This window comes from Blennius ocellaris (genome assembly GCF_963422515.1).
Source record: "Blennius ocellaris genome assembly, chromosome: 10".
Classification (NCBI taxonomy): domain Eukaryota; kingdom Metazoa; phylum Chordata; class Actinopteri; order Blenniiformes; family Blenniidae; genus Blennius; species Blennius ocellaris.
In genome coordinates this window covers 1,060,882-1,077,489 of record NC_137659.1, presented here as the reverse complement: position 1 = coordinate 1,077,489, position 16,608 = coordinate 1,060,882, and the positions used below count along the sequence as shown (strand labels likewise).

Here is a 16,608-nt window from a genome sequence, read left to right as displayed (position 1 = left end):
CATATATAATCACCGGAAATATCACTGTTTTATGACAGTTTTATAGTTTCTATATTGTTTTTCTCTAAAAAATTAAAAGGTGAACTGGATAAATAAAAGACGCTATAACCTGTCGTGTGAATTCTACGCAGGGAGACGACGGCCTTCCCGGTATTCCGGGAGAAAACGGTCTTCATGGTCATCAGGTGGGAGACGGATCAGTCAAATCCTGCGACGTCCAACCGGCCGTGAATTAATGCCTTTCTTTCTTTTTTCTTGTTTTAATTTGGACTTGTGCTTCCCAGGGTCCCCCGGGTCTGCGTGGGCCGAAGGTAAAGACGTCTCATAAAACAAATGTGGCGCCTCCCAGGAGCCCTTCTTCTTACATCCCGGATTTAAAAAAAAAAAAAAAAAAGGTGTAACAGCAGAATTTACTCCGGCGCCGGCGGCGCCGTCAAACCAGGGAAAATCATGACGCTGCACAAAAAAACCAAAAACAAACAGACTGCCCGTCCTCTTCACCCCCAAACTCCCCAAACTCATTTTGAACTTAATCCATGTGAGACCGAAGCAACTTGTTCCTGGACTTTTCTTTGTTTTTCTCCTCGTTCATCAATTTTCTTCTTCCACTTTATCAGCAACTGGATCAGAACAAGTTAGGAGGGGGGGGGGGGGGGGGGGGGGGGGGGGGGGGGGGGGGATGGAGGGGGGGGGCTATAAATCTTTAATAACGTCAATCGGCTCTAAAACTGCTGTCAAGTCTGTTAGAAACTCATAAAACACATTGAAATCCCAGATCTTCAACACTAATTAGACCGACTGAAGTTATTAAAACTCATCACACATGTAACTTTCATATTACGGAATACTCTTGTTTTGGATTATAGTATTTAGCTAAGCTTAGCTAAGCTTAGCTAATACAAGCTAAGCTTAGCTAAGACAAGCTTAGCTAAGACAAGCTTAGACAAGCTAAGCCTAGACAAGCTAAGCCTAGACAAGCTAAGCCTAGACAAGCTAAGCCTAGACAAGCTAAGCCTAGACAAGCTAACCTTAGACAAGCTAACCTTAGACAAGCTAACCTTAGACAAGCTAACCTTAGACAAGCTAACCTTAGACAAGCTAACCTTAGACAAGCTAACCTAAGCTAACCTAAGCTAAGCTAAGCTAAGCTAAGCTAAGCTAAGCTAAGCTAAGCTAAGCTAAGCTAAGCTAAGCTAAGCTAAGCTAAGCTAAGCTAAGCTAAGCTAAGCTAAGCTAAGCTAAGATAAGATAAGATAAGATAAGATAAGATAAGATAAGATAAGATAAGATAAGATAAGATAAGATAAGATAAGATAAGCTAAGCTAAGATAAGACAAGATAAGCCTTTATTGATCTCACAAAGGAGAAATGTACTTGTTCCATTCTGCTCTTAAGGACTCATGAGTAGGAAAGACAAGAAATGTGCAAACCGTTAGATAAGAATAGAAGTATCTTATATACAATGACTATCAAGAACTCTAAGGGCCAAAAGTATTTACAGTAAAAAGTAATAATAAGTAAAAAAAATGTAATAGGGCTAATAAAAAAAACGTGTTTTTAAAGATAAAAATCACAAACTATAATAAAGTACAATAAGTTCTAAGGGGAGCAAAATATACAGTAAGATGAAATACAAGGAAATTAAACTATGATGGGGGGGCAAAGTGTAGAATAAAGTACAATAAACATACTATAGTAAAAAAAATAATACCAGTGTTGGCAGTGAAGTCCTAACAAGTGGTCAATTAGTGACGTAGATAAAGTGACGTAGATAAAGTGACGTCGATAAAGTGACGTAGATAAAGTGACGTAGATAAAGTGACGTAGATAAAGTGGCGTAGATAAAGTGGCGTAGATAAAGTGACGTAGATAAAGTGGCATAGATAAAGTGACGTAGATAAAGTGACGTAGATAAAGTGACGTAGATAAAGTGGCGTAGATAAAGTGGCGTAGATAAAGTGACGTAGATAAAGTGGCATAGATAAAGTGACGTAGATAAAGTGGCGTAGATAAAGTGGCGTAGATAAAGTGACGTAGATAAAGTGGCATAGATAAAGTGACGTAGATAAAGTGACGTAGATAAAGTGGCGTAGATAAAGTGGCGTAGATAAAGTGACGTAGATAAAGTGACGTAGATAAAGTGGCGTAGATAAAGTGGCGTAGATAAAGTGACGTAGATAAAGTGGCATAGATAAAGTGGCGTAGATAAAGTGACGTAGATAAAGTGGCGTAGATAAAGTGGCGTAGATAAAGTGACGTAGATAAAGTGACGTAGATAAAGTGGCGTAGATAAAGTGGCGTAGATAAAGTGGCGTAGATAAAGTGGCGTAGATAAAGTGACGTAGATAAAGTGGCGTAGATAAAGTGGCGTAGATAAAGTGGCGTAGATAAAGTGACGTAGGTAAAGTGACGTAGGTAAAGTGACGTAGATAAAGTGACGTAGATAAAGTGACGTAGATAAAGTGACGTAGATAAAGTGACGTAGGTAAAGTGACGTAGATAAAGTGACGTAGGTAAAATGACGTAGATAAAGTGACGTAGATAAAGTGACGTAGATAAAGTGACGTAGATAAAGTGGCATAGATAAAGTGACGTCGATAAAGTGACGTCGATAAAGTGACGTCGATAAAGTGACGTCGATAAAGTGACGTAGATAAAGTGACGTAGATAAAGTGCGTAGATAAAGTGCGGAGATAAAGTGCGGAGATAAAGTGACGTAGATAAAGTGACGTAGATAAAGTGACGTAGATAAAGTGACGTAGATAAAGTGGCGTAGATAAAGTGGCGTAGATAAAGTGACGTAGGTAAAATGACGTAGATAAAGTGACGTAGATAAAGTGACGTAGATAAAGTGACGTAGATAAAGTGACGTAGATAAAGTGACGTAGGTAAAGTGACGTAGATAAAGTGACGTAGGTAAAATGACGTAGATAAAGTGACGTAGATAAAGTGACGTAGATAAAGTGACGTAGATAAAGTGACGTAGATAAAGTGACGTAGATAAAGTGACGTAGGTAAAGTGACGTAGATAAAGTGACGTAGGTAAAATGACGTAGATAAAGTGACGTAGATAAAGTGACGTAGATAAAGTGACGTAGATAAAGTGACGTAGATAAAGTGACGTAGGTAAAATGACGTAGATAAAGTGACGTAGATAAAGTGACGTAGATAAAATGACAGATAAAATGACAGATAAAGTGACGTAGATAAAGTGACGTAGTTAAAGTGACGTAGATAAAGTGACGTAGATAAAGTGACGTAGGTAAAGTGACGTAGATAAAGTGACGTAGATAAAGTGACGTAGGTAAAATGACGTAGGTAAAATGACGTAGATAAAGTGGCGTAGATAAAGTGACGTAGATAAAGTGACGTAGATAAAGTGGCATAGATAAAGTGACGTCGATAAAGTGACGTCGATAAAGTGACGTAGATAAAGTGGCGTAGATAAAGTGCGTAGATAAAGTGCGGAGATAAAGTGCGGAGATAAAGTGACGTAGATAAAGTGACGTAGATAAAGTGACGTAGATAAAGTGGCGTAGATAAAGTGACGTAGATAAAGTGACGTAGGTAAAATGACGTAGATAAAGTGACGTAGATAAAGTGACGTCGATAAAGTGACGTAGATAAAGTGGCGTAGATAAAGTGCGTAGATAAAGTGCGGAGATAAAGTGACGTAGATAAAGTGACGTAGATAAAGTGACGTAGATAAAGTGGCGTAGATAAAGTGACGTAGATAAAGTGACGTAGGTAAAATGACGTAGATAAAGTGACGTAGATAAAGTGACGTAGATAAAGTGACGTAGGTAAAGTGACGTAGATAAAGTGACGTAGGTAAAATGACGTAGATAAAGTGACGTAGATAAAGTGACATAGATAAAGTGACGTAGATAAAGTGACGTAGATAAAGTGACGTAGATAAAGTGACGTAGGTAAAGTGACGTAGATAAAGTGACGTAGGTAAAATGACGTAGGTAAAATGACGTAGATAAAGTGACGTAGATAAAGTGACGTAGATAAAGTGACGTAGATAAAGTGACGTAGATAAAGTGACGTAGATAAAGTGACGTAGATAAAGTGACGTAGGTAAAGTGACGTAGGTAAAATGACGTAGGTAAAATGACGTAGATAAAGTGACGTAGATAAAGTGACGTAGATAAAATGACAGATAAAATGACGTAGATAAAGTGACGTAGATAAAGTGACGTAGATAAAGTGACGTAGATAAAGTGACGTAGATAAAGTGACGTAGATAAAGTGACGTAGATTCAGGGGTTATTGCACATAGTTTTTGCAGGTTATTGCACGTTCCTTTCCAGTCTCGCAGCAGTGGGGATGAAGGACTTGCTCCGTCCTGCACTGAAAGCTCCTCAGCTCCATATAGAACCACAAACACAATCTCATATGAAGACACATGAAAAGGTTTGGCGTCGGGGGGTTTTTATGTTTGTTTGTTTGTTTACAGGGCGATTCTCCAGGCGGTTCCTCTCCCCCGGACCGGGCAGGTTCTCCGGGTCCGGCTGGCAACGACGGACCCTTGGTAAAGCTTTAGCGTAGGACTCTGTAGGGCTCTGTAGCGCCACACTGCGCAATAATTAATCATTTTCAACACGTCATGCTATAATGCCACATTTTTTTTAATAATCTGCCGCAATTTGTGACAAAAGTTCGGAACGCATTTTGTCGTTTCTTGCAAGTGTTCCACTTTTCTTTTTAAATGTAATGATTTGGTGTGTTATGGAATAAACGCTAATCCTTTAGCCGTAGACATGGTTCCATGTTTAATAATGAGAAAAAAAAACAATCTTCAATAGGACTTTTATTCTCCGTCACTCCTTGTTTTTACCCGCCGACGAAATCAGGTTGAACTTTTTAAATTTACGCGGCAATCCGTGTTTCCAGCAGACATTTCTACTTCCTAAGAAATTAAACCAGATTGCAAATGGCCCCGAGTGCATTTACTCATTTAATTCGCATTTTGTAATAACCGTTGCATATGTAACACAATGCGGCGTTATTACACAGTGAGTTGAAATTGTTTTGTATTATTTATTACATATTGCACTGTTATTACATATTGCACTGTTATTACATATTGCACTGTTGTTACATATTGCACTGTTATTACATATTGCACTGTTATTACATAACACGGTGCTGCAGGGTGTCCGACCGGAGGCCCGCGGGTCAAACCACCAAGCAGATTCAAAGAATTTCAAATAATTGTTGTTTTTTTTTAACACAAATTTCTTAAACATGATGGTTATTGTTCAATTCTTGCAAAAATAGACATTTTCACCACGTCTCCTCCAACACAAGCAAGAAACAGAGGTTATAATGGCTCTACCACAGTGTTAAAATGTGAAACTCTGCAGCCTCTATTAACAATATAAAGTCTTTCTCATCAAAGTTTTATCAACAGGAATCCAGTAAATCCAGAAAGCAAGGACTTTTTTTAATAGTGACTCCGTCAGTGTGAAACCTGGACCTGATGGATGAAGAGCTGAGATCCTGGTTTTCAAAAACTTCTCCATCACTGTCACTGACACAGTACTTTGATACAAGATGGTAGCAGGAGGTGGAGATGAACCACACTGACGTCTGTCACTTTACATTTCACCGGCAAAGTTCTGTGCTGCCATCTAGTGGCGAAGAGTATTTATACATGATTACTCTGCAACACAAATGTTTTTTTTAGAAAAAAATGTGAAATTAGATCATTTCCAACGGCTCACCTGACGAGATCTCGCGGAAACTGCACCGTGGTTGAAAAACTCTGATCTACCAGAACTAAAATGTGTTTTAGGGACAACGTTCATTTTATCCATTTCGTTTTCTCGGGTCGATATCGAGTTCAGAGGTCGCTTACATCGACTCCACCTTTTCGTTGCAGGGTTACCCCGGTTTGCCCGGACAGCCAGGACTACAGGGGGATCCGGGACCCCGGGGGTCTGACGTAAGGCGGCGGCGGCGGCGGCGGTACACTCTGACTCTCCCTTCCAGACGCTTTCAATTAAAGCCTCTACTCTTTTTCAACAGGGGATTTATGGACTTCCGGGGGATCCGGGCTCCAAGGTAAAGCCTCTTCCTCTTTCGTGTGTGAATGTTCTACGTGCCGCGTGGCGATAAGGAGGATTTGTTTGAGTGTTTGAAGGTTAAAGCCGCAGACGCCACGCTGGGAAAGACCAAACATCTCAACTGTTCAATCAACCACAGCTGCCGTGTTGTGATGCAAAATACTCTCCAGTGGAGAAACGGCTCCGGCGGTTTCAGATTCGACGAGGGCGGAGGTTTATTTCCAGCTTTAGTCGTTAAGTGACGTCGTTTTAAATCAGGAAGCGTCAAACTGATTTCAGTTGAGGGGCCACATCAACCTGATCTGACCTCTGGGGGCCAACAAGGCAAATTAAACTGCAGATATGGACAAATGGCAAAGTCTTTCCTTCATTTGATCCTTTTGTAACTGCAAGAATTTGCCAGTCTATTCTGAAATTTACATATTAAAGTTAATCAGATGTTATATTTGCAAAAAAAAACCTCAGTCACCTGTATCTTGAGATCGTGTTTTTATTCAGGATTAAAACAATTTGTCATCGTCTGGACATTGTTTTGAGTTTACGTGTCTAAAGTATCACTTCACATAAATTGGACACCTTTATTGTGAAAGGTATTGCATCATGTGACCTCACACAGATTGCATTAATTAATTCTGACCAAGGGCAGTCAGAATTAATTAATTGAATGTCATTTTTGCCAATCTAGTGTTTTTAGATCAGCCTCTGTCAGTTTTCATATTTATACTTAAAAAAAAAAAAAAAAAAATCACATGGCGGCCGGATTCGACCCTCTGGCGGCCGCTTCTGGCCCCCGGGCCGCATATTGAACACCCTTGTTTTAAAGACTCACGTTGGATCCCGCAGGGTCAGGAAGGCGTCGGCGGCACTCCGGGACGTCGTGGGCCGAAGGTAAGGTTCCTCCACTTCCCTGAATGAAAGGTCGTACGGTGACGTAAAGTCAAATCTTCCTTTGTTCACGTTTCTGCACCGAGTCTCGGGTTTTTTTCCCCACTGATTTCTGTGACGCAGGGGGGGAAAGGACCACAGGGCCCGCCGGGGCCGCCGGGCCGGGCCAGCCAGTTCCTGCAGGGGAATTTCGTCTTGCAGGTATCAGAAACCGGATGAATCGATGTTGTTCAGAGGCGTTTCTGAGGGAAAGTGTCTGTAAGGTTTCAGCGGGCGAGAAAGAGATCAAAGCAAACGACACGCTGAGTGTCGAAACTCTACGATACAACGGCTTCGATGCAACCAAGGAATGAATGAAGGGTTTATTTCGGTTGCAGTTTCAGTATAAGTGCAGTTGATGAATTTTTGCGCATTCATTTCCACAATATACCTGCAACCGAAATGGGTATTGGGCTGAAGCCAAGGCTTATTTTAGCCTCTCCCTTAAAAACCTGTGCGGTTAGCCCAGACACCAGTGATAGAAAAAATACATTCTAATTTTAAAAAGCAACTGGAGAAAGAAAAGAAAAAGGAAATAATAATAATAATAAACATAGCAGTCGTAATACGGGAGAAAAAATGAACATGGAACATAACAGAAGTAATACATGAGAAAAACCAACCAAAGAAAACAGAACAGAAATTATTGTTCATTGTAAACATTAATTATTTTTCTTTTTACTGTTTTTTTTGAAGCAGAACGGTGATTTGCACAGTTTTAAGTTAAATTCCATAAATTTAATCCCAGAAAAGAAATATCTGTATTTAACGTTGGTTCTCACAATACACCTTTTTCAAATATACACAATCCTCTTAATAGTTGTTTTCTCTTAATTAAAAACATTTTTGAATAGCTGTGGGAAGACTTTTATTCTTTATTCAAAATAGTATTTCTAATGTTTTTAAATATACTATATCTTTAAATTTTAACGTGCAAGAGGCTATAAAGAGTTTATTAGTATTTTCTCTACAGGAAGCTTTATTTCTTATTCTAATAATTCTTTTCTGGAGTTTATTGATGGGGTCTATATATGTTCTACATGCGTTTCCCCAAACCTCAACACAGTATGTCATATGTGGCATAATAACCAAAGACCTGCTGGGACATTTTGAAATAATAATCTCAGTCAAGACAAAGCTTGTTTTTGACAAACGTATATGGATTATGATGTGTTTTGATAAGTTTCCTTCTATGAAAAACCAATTAAAAATGTTTAAAAACCTCATGAACCAAGCTACGATAATCACACTCAAACGGGATCAAGTTTCAGTTTGTCTCCTACCTGCTCCGCTGGAGTTTGATGAATCAGTCCGCCGGTGTGCGTTCAGGGTTTCTGGTATTATGGACCTGTGTGTGGAACACGACGTCACGGTGAAACTCTACGAGGCGGCCCGCATGGGAAGAACCTATATAAACATATATGCTTTAATATAGGTTTTGAGATAGGTTTTTAATATATGTGACATATATAAAATTGGCCGTTTTCCTATATTGCATATACATATATGCACATATATGTACGTATGTGGACACATATACGTGCATACAGGTACCTATATAGGCACATATATGCACGTATATATGTGTGCATATATGCACCTATATGTTCTTCTTGCATAATTGTTTTTCAGATAGTTCTTAGTTCTTGCCTTGATAATGTATGACAGCTGCCAAAGTGAGATATAGGCTATATATATACACACACACACACACACACACACACACACACACACACACACACACACACACACACACACACACACACACACACACACACACACACACACACACACACACACACACACACACACACACACACACACACACACACACACACACACACACACACACACACACACACATACATACACATATATATATACACATACATACATACACATACACATACATACACATATATATATACATACACACACATACATACATACATACATACATACATACATACATACATACATACATACATACATACATACATACATACATACATACATACATACATACATACATACATATGTGTGGAAATAAAGAAGCAGTACAGGAGACCTATATGGCCTGAATATTCACATATATGCACCTCAATTTTGCCTATATGTGGCATATATACGCATATACGCAGCATATATGTGCATATAAACTGCTTCTAAGTTTCATATATGCACATATATCCTCGTATAGGTTCTTTCCATGTGGGTGGAACCAAGTCCGGGACAGTTTTCTGAAACACGACAAGCAGAATCTAAAGTCTAAATCCACCCCCAGCTTCAGTGCGACCGTGAATATCGGAGACGTCCAGGAATGAATGCAGCCGGAATGTTCTGATCGGATGGTTTATCTCCTATTCAGGGCAGGAAAGGAGATAAAGGCGATGCTGGAGACAAGGGATGCCTAGGAGATCCAGTAAGTTCCCCTCTGACAGACGTCATTGCAAGACTTCTTTTATTTTTTATTTTTTAAATAAATGCAAGGTGGAATTAATCCTCTGTTCCGACTCTTGCTCCTAATAGGGAGATCCTGGTTATGGCTACGGCCGTAAAGGAGAAAAAGGGCTGCCGGGCGCTGAGGTAAAACACCAGCTCATAACGCTCGGGGCAAAATGTGTCATCAGACGAGTTCTGAGAAAGTGACCAGCAGAGGGCAGTGACGCGACGCTCAACGTCTCGTCATCTGCTGTTAAAGAGGAGAAAACTCCATCATCATCATCTTTAAATCAGCGTTTTCACATTTGGATTCAAGACCGGCGACTGCTAAACGTCTCCCACCGTGATTAATTTGCCACCACTCCATTAAAAAAGCCCCCATTTCTACCGACCGGATGATGAGATGATGAAACGGCTGCTTTACAACAGTGGCGATTACCTTCAAGATTCCTACCGAAGGTGGATTTACCCCTGCGGATAATTTTCATTAGATTATATATGATATTTGAGGAAAAACCAGTGCGTCCAAGAAACATGAAATCAGACTGCATAAAGTTACTCTACCAGAAAAATCTTAAATATATGTACAAAATATAAAACAGACAAAAAACAAGAACTTCGCCACTCATTTTCACTCATTTCCAACCCGCAGTTCCCCAAAGTTGATTTGTTTACATCCAAACTGTCATTTATATCAATCAAACTGTATTTCTGTTTCGCGAACTGACGTCATCCTGGGAAACTCGCCGCAGGGGATTCTGGGACATCAAAGATGGCGTCCCGCCGGCTCCAGCTAACGTTTCACCAATTGAGCCCGAAAAAAAAAAGAATCCACTTTCCCGAAGAAAAGAGGCTTCAAGCCAACAGAATCGTCTGAAATGTTGTGAAACTGATTGTTAATCGCTTTTCCGGTGCGAATCGAGATCTAAGGTCGAAAATCTAGATGATGCTACTTCGCTCGATTTCAACGCAACGTCAGTGATATTCCGGCTCAAGTCTCAGTGCTGCGTTGCCAACTCAGCACTTCAAGGCAATATTAATATTTACAAGCCAAATAGTGAATAAATATATACACAGAGAGTTTGCCTGAGAGCAAACAGCTGTTCTCCGCGAGCCAGCTGGTGTTATGGATTAACTGGTGCCCGTGTTAACTGGTGACCGCCTCCCTGATAACGGCTGAGGTTAAAAAACTGACAGAAATCTGGACGCGTCCAGCCACATTTAACAATAAAGGTTAATGTTTCGTACCTTCTGAGAGACTCTGTCGTTGTTTCACGACCGCGGGTCAGAGCGTGACGTCAATCAGCTGCAGCTGCACGAGCCCAGGCAACATCCGGGTCCCCGAGACGTCACTGAGGGGGGCGGGGCTATAAACAAGCTCGTTAATCAACAGGAGTCAGTGGGCAGCTCTGCATCGCCACAAGTTTATAAAACTAACATACAGAAGTACAAGTATGACATAATAATATAAGCGTAGATTAAAAAACAAATATAAAGTGCAGGGGTTCGATGAATTAGGGTTTATTAATGAGATTTTTTTTTTTTTTTTATTAAAAGGGTTTGTTAATGACATTGCAGATTCCTTGTGGAACCTTTACTCATCTGTTTATTTTTTAGTATTTCACAGTCATGTATTTATTATAGATGTTGTTTTTGTGGTGCTTTGTACCATTATATACTCATGTCTACCTATAGTAACCTATTTTTTTTTTTTTGCCAGATATTTCTGACTTTGACATAAATCAACGTGATCTCTTGAACATCTTGAGTTCGAGTTTGAGTTGAAGTCTTTAGAGCATCTTTGCTCATGAGGCTCTGTCTCACGTGACGCCAAATTCTCAAAATTTCAAGCACATTTTTAATATTTTACAGGGAAAAGCAGGAAAGGACGGCGACACGGGTCAACCTGGATTCAAGGTGGGCCATGCTCCGTTTGTCAAATGTTCCTTTTACTTCAAATACTTTCTTTATACCTTCATTTTTCTTTTCTTTTTTAAGTTTTCTCTTTTCTTCCGTTCATTTTTTCCATGTGTTTCGACGGCGTTCATTCTCTCGTCTTCGTCCGATGGCGGTGGACGACGCGTATTTATATTGAATGTATTTCTGTTTCTGTATGAACGTCACGTTTTCGATCGTTGAGTGAATCTCTGCAGCGTGAGGGCGCCCCCCGCAGGTTTCATCGTGTCATTTTGTGGGTTTTTTTAATACAATATAATTGTGTTTAGGGGAGACCTGGCCTCAGAGGTGATCCAGGATATGAAGGACGACCAGGACAAGAGGTCTGTCTCTCTCTCTCTCTCCGTCTCTCTGTCTCTCTATTATCTGCATCTTATCGAGTCTTTATGTCTTCAGGGTGAAAAGGGGAATCGGGGTCCACCTGGTCCACCTGGAGACGTGAGTTTTCCACGTTCCTTTACACTTATTTCCTGTTGTACTACGAGAATCTGCCCCTGTGAGACGTACGCAGGACAATTTGTGAAAAAAAAAACTCAACAAGTATTTTCTTAGAGGATGAAGTGAGTCCTGATATTTCCCATTTCTAATCTTGTTTAAAGCTTTATGGGGTTATTATCGAGCCGCTCAAAGGATATATGGGCGATTCTGGTCGACCGGGATCTCGCGGATCTCCTGGACCTCAAGGTAGATATTTAGCTTTTCCAATCTAAAACCGTTTGATGTCCAGCAAATCACCAACACCAGTTGTCTTTTTGGGGTTTTTTCCAGGCGTCATTGGATTTCCCGGGCCGACCGGGGCTCCAGGTGGGCTAAAAAAAAATACACGTCGCTTCATATCTACGTTTCTTCCTCTGGTGGCGAATGAGAGTCGGTTTCTTTCGATAAGTTCTTCTCTTTGCCTTCCGCAGGTTTCCCGTCCACAAGTCCTTACGGTCCCAAAGGCTATCCCGGGCCCAAAGGGGACCCTGGGGTGTCCGGGGATGTTTACACAGGAATGGCTGGTCCCGACGGGGATCCTGGAAATCCAGGATACGCTGGTGATCAAGGACCGCCGGGACCCCCCGAGGACAGGAGTACGTGAAGTATAATTACTTCTAACTAATTTTTGCATCCCTGATAACCTTTTCCCAGGTTTTTCCCCGGGAAAAGGTTTTTCCAATTCCCTGAAGAATTGCTCACCTCTCGCACTTTTTCTTGGGGTTTTTTTTGTTTTTTTTACATTTCTACAGTCCTCAGAGTAATCGAGTAGTGAAACGGTGAACAACAGTAGCTATTAAAAAGCAACAGAGATCATTGATTTTTACCTTCGCCAACAAACGTTGAAGCAAACTTAGGATTTTGTCCGACTTGTTATTTATTTATTTATTTACTACCTTCGCCAATGACCGTTGGAAAACCAACAAATTTGGGCAAGACGGTTATGTTTTCATTCATTCATTCATTCCCTTCACCAGTAGAAGTTGGTTCTATATTTATTTATTTATTGTTTCGTATGTCAATGTGAGGTAGCGGCTAGCATGCTAGCGATGCTAACGCGACTCCGCAAACAGATGTTTGCGTTGGCGAAGGTCGGCACTCGCTTCAGTGTCCATTTTAATATGAATAACTATCAACAAACAAAGACAGATAACTTAAGAGTACGAACTGCAGCGGCTATACGATTCCCTTGTGAGACATGAAAATCTCTTTAGCTTCTTAAATCCGACTGCACATGCGCGTTAAATATTAATATACGTCCTCTCGAAGTTTACCAGCTTTGCAAACTCCCCCAAAAATGTTCCGTGAAAATCTTGTGTGACGTTATCAGGCCCTTCACGCAAAGAGCTCAGCCCCTCAATTATGATACTATCTCGATTTTGTTCCGTCAGTCAAGATTAGCCTATTTAGCCTCTTCCTGAGGAGTTTTGCTTCTGAATCTCTGACCATTTCAGTTTCGCTCCGTCTGATTTGACGAAACGAAAATATGACCGTGTGCCTCCTTGGAAAACTGACTTTGTTGTTATGTTGCCCGCAGCAAACAAGATGACCAAGGGGCTCCCCGGAATGAAGGGGGTACGGGGTGTGCATGGGCCCCTGGGGTACCCCGGGATGTTTGGAATGAAAGGTGGGAGGAGGAAAATCCTTGATAAATCAGCAGTCGCACGTCGACAGCGCAGGGAAACATCCTCATGTGTTTGCATTGTGCAGGAGAGAAGGGGGAGCCTTGTTATACTTGCCTTGGGATAGAACAGCCAGGACCGCCAGGACCACCAGGTCCCCATGGTCCACCCGGAACCCCAGGTACACCTCACTGCATCAGCCTCGCAGATTGCTTTTTCGTTTTCCGCTTGACTCGTTTAATTACGTCTTGGAGGCAAAAACCAAGCTGCCTTCAGGATAAAATTCAATATAACAAGACCTGGAAGTTATGAAATCTTCAGAGATTGCCAGCTTGAGTTGTACACTTGAATGTACCTTCAGTGGTACCAGACGCTCAATAAAGCATTTGTTTCTCAAATATGACCGTTTCTCCCTCAGGCCGATCTCCAGGACCGGGGGAGAAGGGTGACCCGGGCTACCAGGGACAACCAGGGTTACCTGGAGGACCTGTAAGGAAAAGCATCATCAATAAACACATACAGTAAATAACTTTTATTCTCATGTTGTTTCATTGATTTATTTTTAAAATCTCTCTATTATATTTCTATTCTAAAGGGTCCTACAGGAGATGCAGGATATCCAGGCTCTCCAGGACCAAAAGGAGATTCATATTCCTTCAATCTTCCGGGGTTAAAGGGCTTTAAAGGAGAACCTGGACGGCCTTCTGGAGCTGCTTTGCCCGGCGTCCCTGGGTCTCCTGGAATACCAGGTCGCAAAGGCGTACCAGGACCTCCAGGGGACACGGTGAGCAGGTTTAGACTGACGAGAACTTTATTGGTGGCAGTTGATTTCACAGAAGTATTCCACATGTCTGATCTGTCCACTCTCCAGTATCCTTTTCCTGGTTCACACGGAGAAAAGGGTTTCCCAGGTCTTCCAGGACCTTTAGGCAGCCCAGGCCCCGTTGGGTACCCTGGGCCAGGCGGATTTGGACCTGCTGGATTTCCAGGAAGTAAAGGACATATCGGGGTGCCTGGCCTACCAGGACAGTCTGGGATTCCAGGTGAGAGACTTACTCAACAAATTCCGTCATGTGCATCAGAATGCCTGCTGCTGAACGGCAGTTCCTTCTCCCGTCCCCGGTTGGTAGGTCAAAAAGGAGAGCCCAGCTCCAGCTACATCCCAGGACCTCCTGGACCACCTGGGTTCAAGGGTCAACGTGGGCTGAAGGGAAACCCAGGTAGGCTGACGTGACTGACAGACTGATTAGAATCTTCGAGTGGTGATTGGATACAAAGGGTCCTGGTTCAAACAAACATCTGTCGTACTCGCTCTCAACAATCCAGGTTATGAAGGGCCCCCGGGAGCCTCTGGAAGACCAGGTTTTCCAGGACAGAAAGGAGAAAAAGGTCAAGTGTCTCCCCCATGGCAGCCGTTCCCAGGACAGAAAGGTAATCCAGTCCGATATCTACAAGAAATAAATCAAGATGTCTTAACCGTGGGGTCATTTTGAGCGTTCGCCTCGTAACAAAGAAACCGAGTGAATGTCATTTTTATGTATGTGTTGTGATACAGGTGATAAAGGGCATCCGGGTGTCCCTGGTGCTCCAGGAAGGGGTACTCCAGGCCAGCCAGGTCCTCAAGGGCGTCCCGGTCCTCGAGGACCAAAGGTCAGAAGCTCCATTTTTTTTTGTTTTTTTGTGGGTGGGGCGCTCTGTTGTTGCGGTAGATCCCAGAGGATTAGTTCATCCCACATTGTGTTATTCTTCAAACGTCCTGTTGTGTTCAGACATATAGTCTATTTTATGTTTGTCTATTTGTACTCGTCACCTCAGTTCCACCAATAATTTCATCTTAAGTAAATCAGTAGATCTTTATCTTTACATAATCAGGGTGACGGTGGCCTTGGATATCCTGGCACTACGGGCCCCCCAGGTTTTCCAGGTCCAGATGGAGGACCGGGGCCAGCAGGTAACCCTGGTGTCTCTGGCCGGCCTGGAAATCCCGGACCGTCTGGCAGACCGGGGTTTCAAGGAGCGAAAGGTACACATACTTTAACCCTGCAGAACAGTTGCTTGGTTGACCTGTGTTTATTGATTTTCTGCATCACTTTCCGTTTCATTCAGGAGTTAAAGGACCCCCAGGCCCCTCAGGACCACCTGGCACAAAAGGTTTTTGCGAGGGTGGGCCTGGACCAAAGGGAGCACCAGGACCAGATGGCAATCCAGGAGCACCAGGTCAGTATTCATCAAAGTAATGTGATTACATGACTGTCTGTTCTAATGGATGATGTCGTCATCGTGCTAAATAATCAATTTTTATTTAAAAGATCAATATTTCATTTTGTCTACTCTTTTCCAGGACCTAACGGCTATCCTGGTCCAAAGGGGGACCCGGGTTTGCCTGGGTTTGGTACACCTGGAGCTCCCGGACTTCCGGGTGTGCCCGGTCGCCCTGGGCCTTCAGGCCCAGGTTCGCAGGGGTTTCCTGGACCGAAAGGTGCCAAGGGACAGAATGGGTATCCTGGTCCATCAGGTGTGGCTCTGACTCTCTTCCAGGTCATTTTGTCATTTGAAATGTGACAAGCTTAATCAAAGCTAATTATTTGTGTAGGACCGAGAGGAGACCCTGGACGTGATGGGATACCAGGATATGGATCACCGGGACTGCCTGGAAACATTGGACCTCCAGGTCCAAGAGGTACCAAGTCCGAGGAGTCCATGTGAAAGTTTCCTCGTCTCTTTTGCTCGTGAATCTTTGGACATTTGGTTCACAGTTGTGATAAAAACCTTTCAGGTGAGCCTGGACTACCTGGATCCAGAAGTTCCTATGGACTTCCAGGAACACCAGGCGACCAAGGGCCCCCTGGACCGCCAGGACTTCCATCACCAATGGACAACATTCTCGGGCCCCCAGGCGACCCCGGTCATGCCGGTATACTAAACAATTTCCAGTGAGTTGATGTGTTTTACTGCAGTCTAGTTTGTGTGATGCTTGAGATTTTTGCACTCCGTGGAAATTAGGTATCCACGGACCAGCTGGTCCTCCTGGGGACCCCGGGAATCATGGAGCTAAAGGACGGAGAGGAAGGGATGGAGGATCAGGAGGACCTGGACTAAGAGGTTTAACACTA

The 16,608-nt window shown here is 42.4% G+C and overlaps 2 protein-coding genes across 3 annotated transcripts in view; both read left to right on the top strand.

Moving 5' to 3' along the window:
• Nucleotides 1-16,608, top strand: part of LOC308135371 (uncharacterized protein) — a 432,222-nt gene that overhangs the window by 210,948 nt on the left and 204,666 nt on the right. The window lies entirely within an intron of this gene.
• LOC308135077 (uncharacterized protein) overlaps nt 1-16,608 on the top strand; it is a gene marked incomplete at both ends in the record, with an annotated part of 30,411 nt that overhangs the window by 5,920 nt on the left and 7,883 nt on the right. The window contains 24 exons of the mRNA XM_080502950.1: nt 132-185; nt 285-311; nt 5,891-5,953; nt 6,037-6,072; nt 6,918-6,962; nt 7,083-7,160; nt 9,367-9,420; nt 9,528-9,584; nt 11,996-12,080; nt 12,165-12,200; nt 12,305-12,469; nt 13,411-13,500; nt 13,584-13,676; nt 13,914-13,984; nt 14,091-14,279; nt 14,367-14,538; nt 14,626-14,715; nt 14,822-14,926; nt 15,051-15,145; nt 15,411-15,518; nt 15,602-15,712; nt 15,863-16,010; nt 16,089-16,175; nt 16,252-16,409. Of these exons, the coding sequence (XP_080359076.1) occupies nt 132-185; nt 285-311; nt 5,891-5,953; nt 6,037-6,072; nt 6,918-6,962; nt 7,083-7,160; nt 9,367-9,420; nt 9,528-9,584; nt 11,996-12,080; nt 12,165-12,200; nt 12,305-12,469; nt 13,411-13,500; nt 13,584-13,676; nt 13,914-13,984; nt 14,091-14,279; nt 14,367-14,538; nt 14,626-14,715; nt 14,822-14,926; nt 15,051-15,145; nt 15,411-15,518; nt 15,602-15,712; nt 15,863-16,010; nt 16,089-16,175; nt 16,252-16,409 (2,217 nt within the window). The remainder of the gene's footprint in view (nt 1-131; nt 186-284; nt 312-5,890; nt 5,954-6,036; nt 6,073-6,917; nt 6,963-7,082; nt 7,161-9,366; nt 9,421-9,527; nt 9,585-11,995; nt 12,081-12,164; nt 12,201-12,304; nt 12,470-13,410; nt 13,501-13,583; nt 13,677-13,913; nt 13,985-14,090; nt 14,280-14,366; nt 14,539-14,625; nt 14,716-14,821; nt 14,927-15,050; nt 15,146-15,410; nt 15,519-15,601; nt 15,713-15,862; nt 16,011-16,088; nt 16,176-16,251; nt 16,410-16,608) is intronic.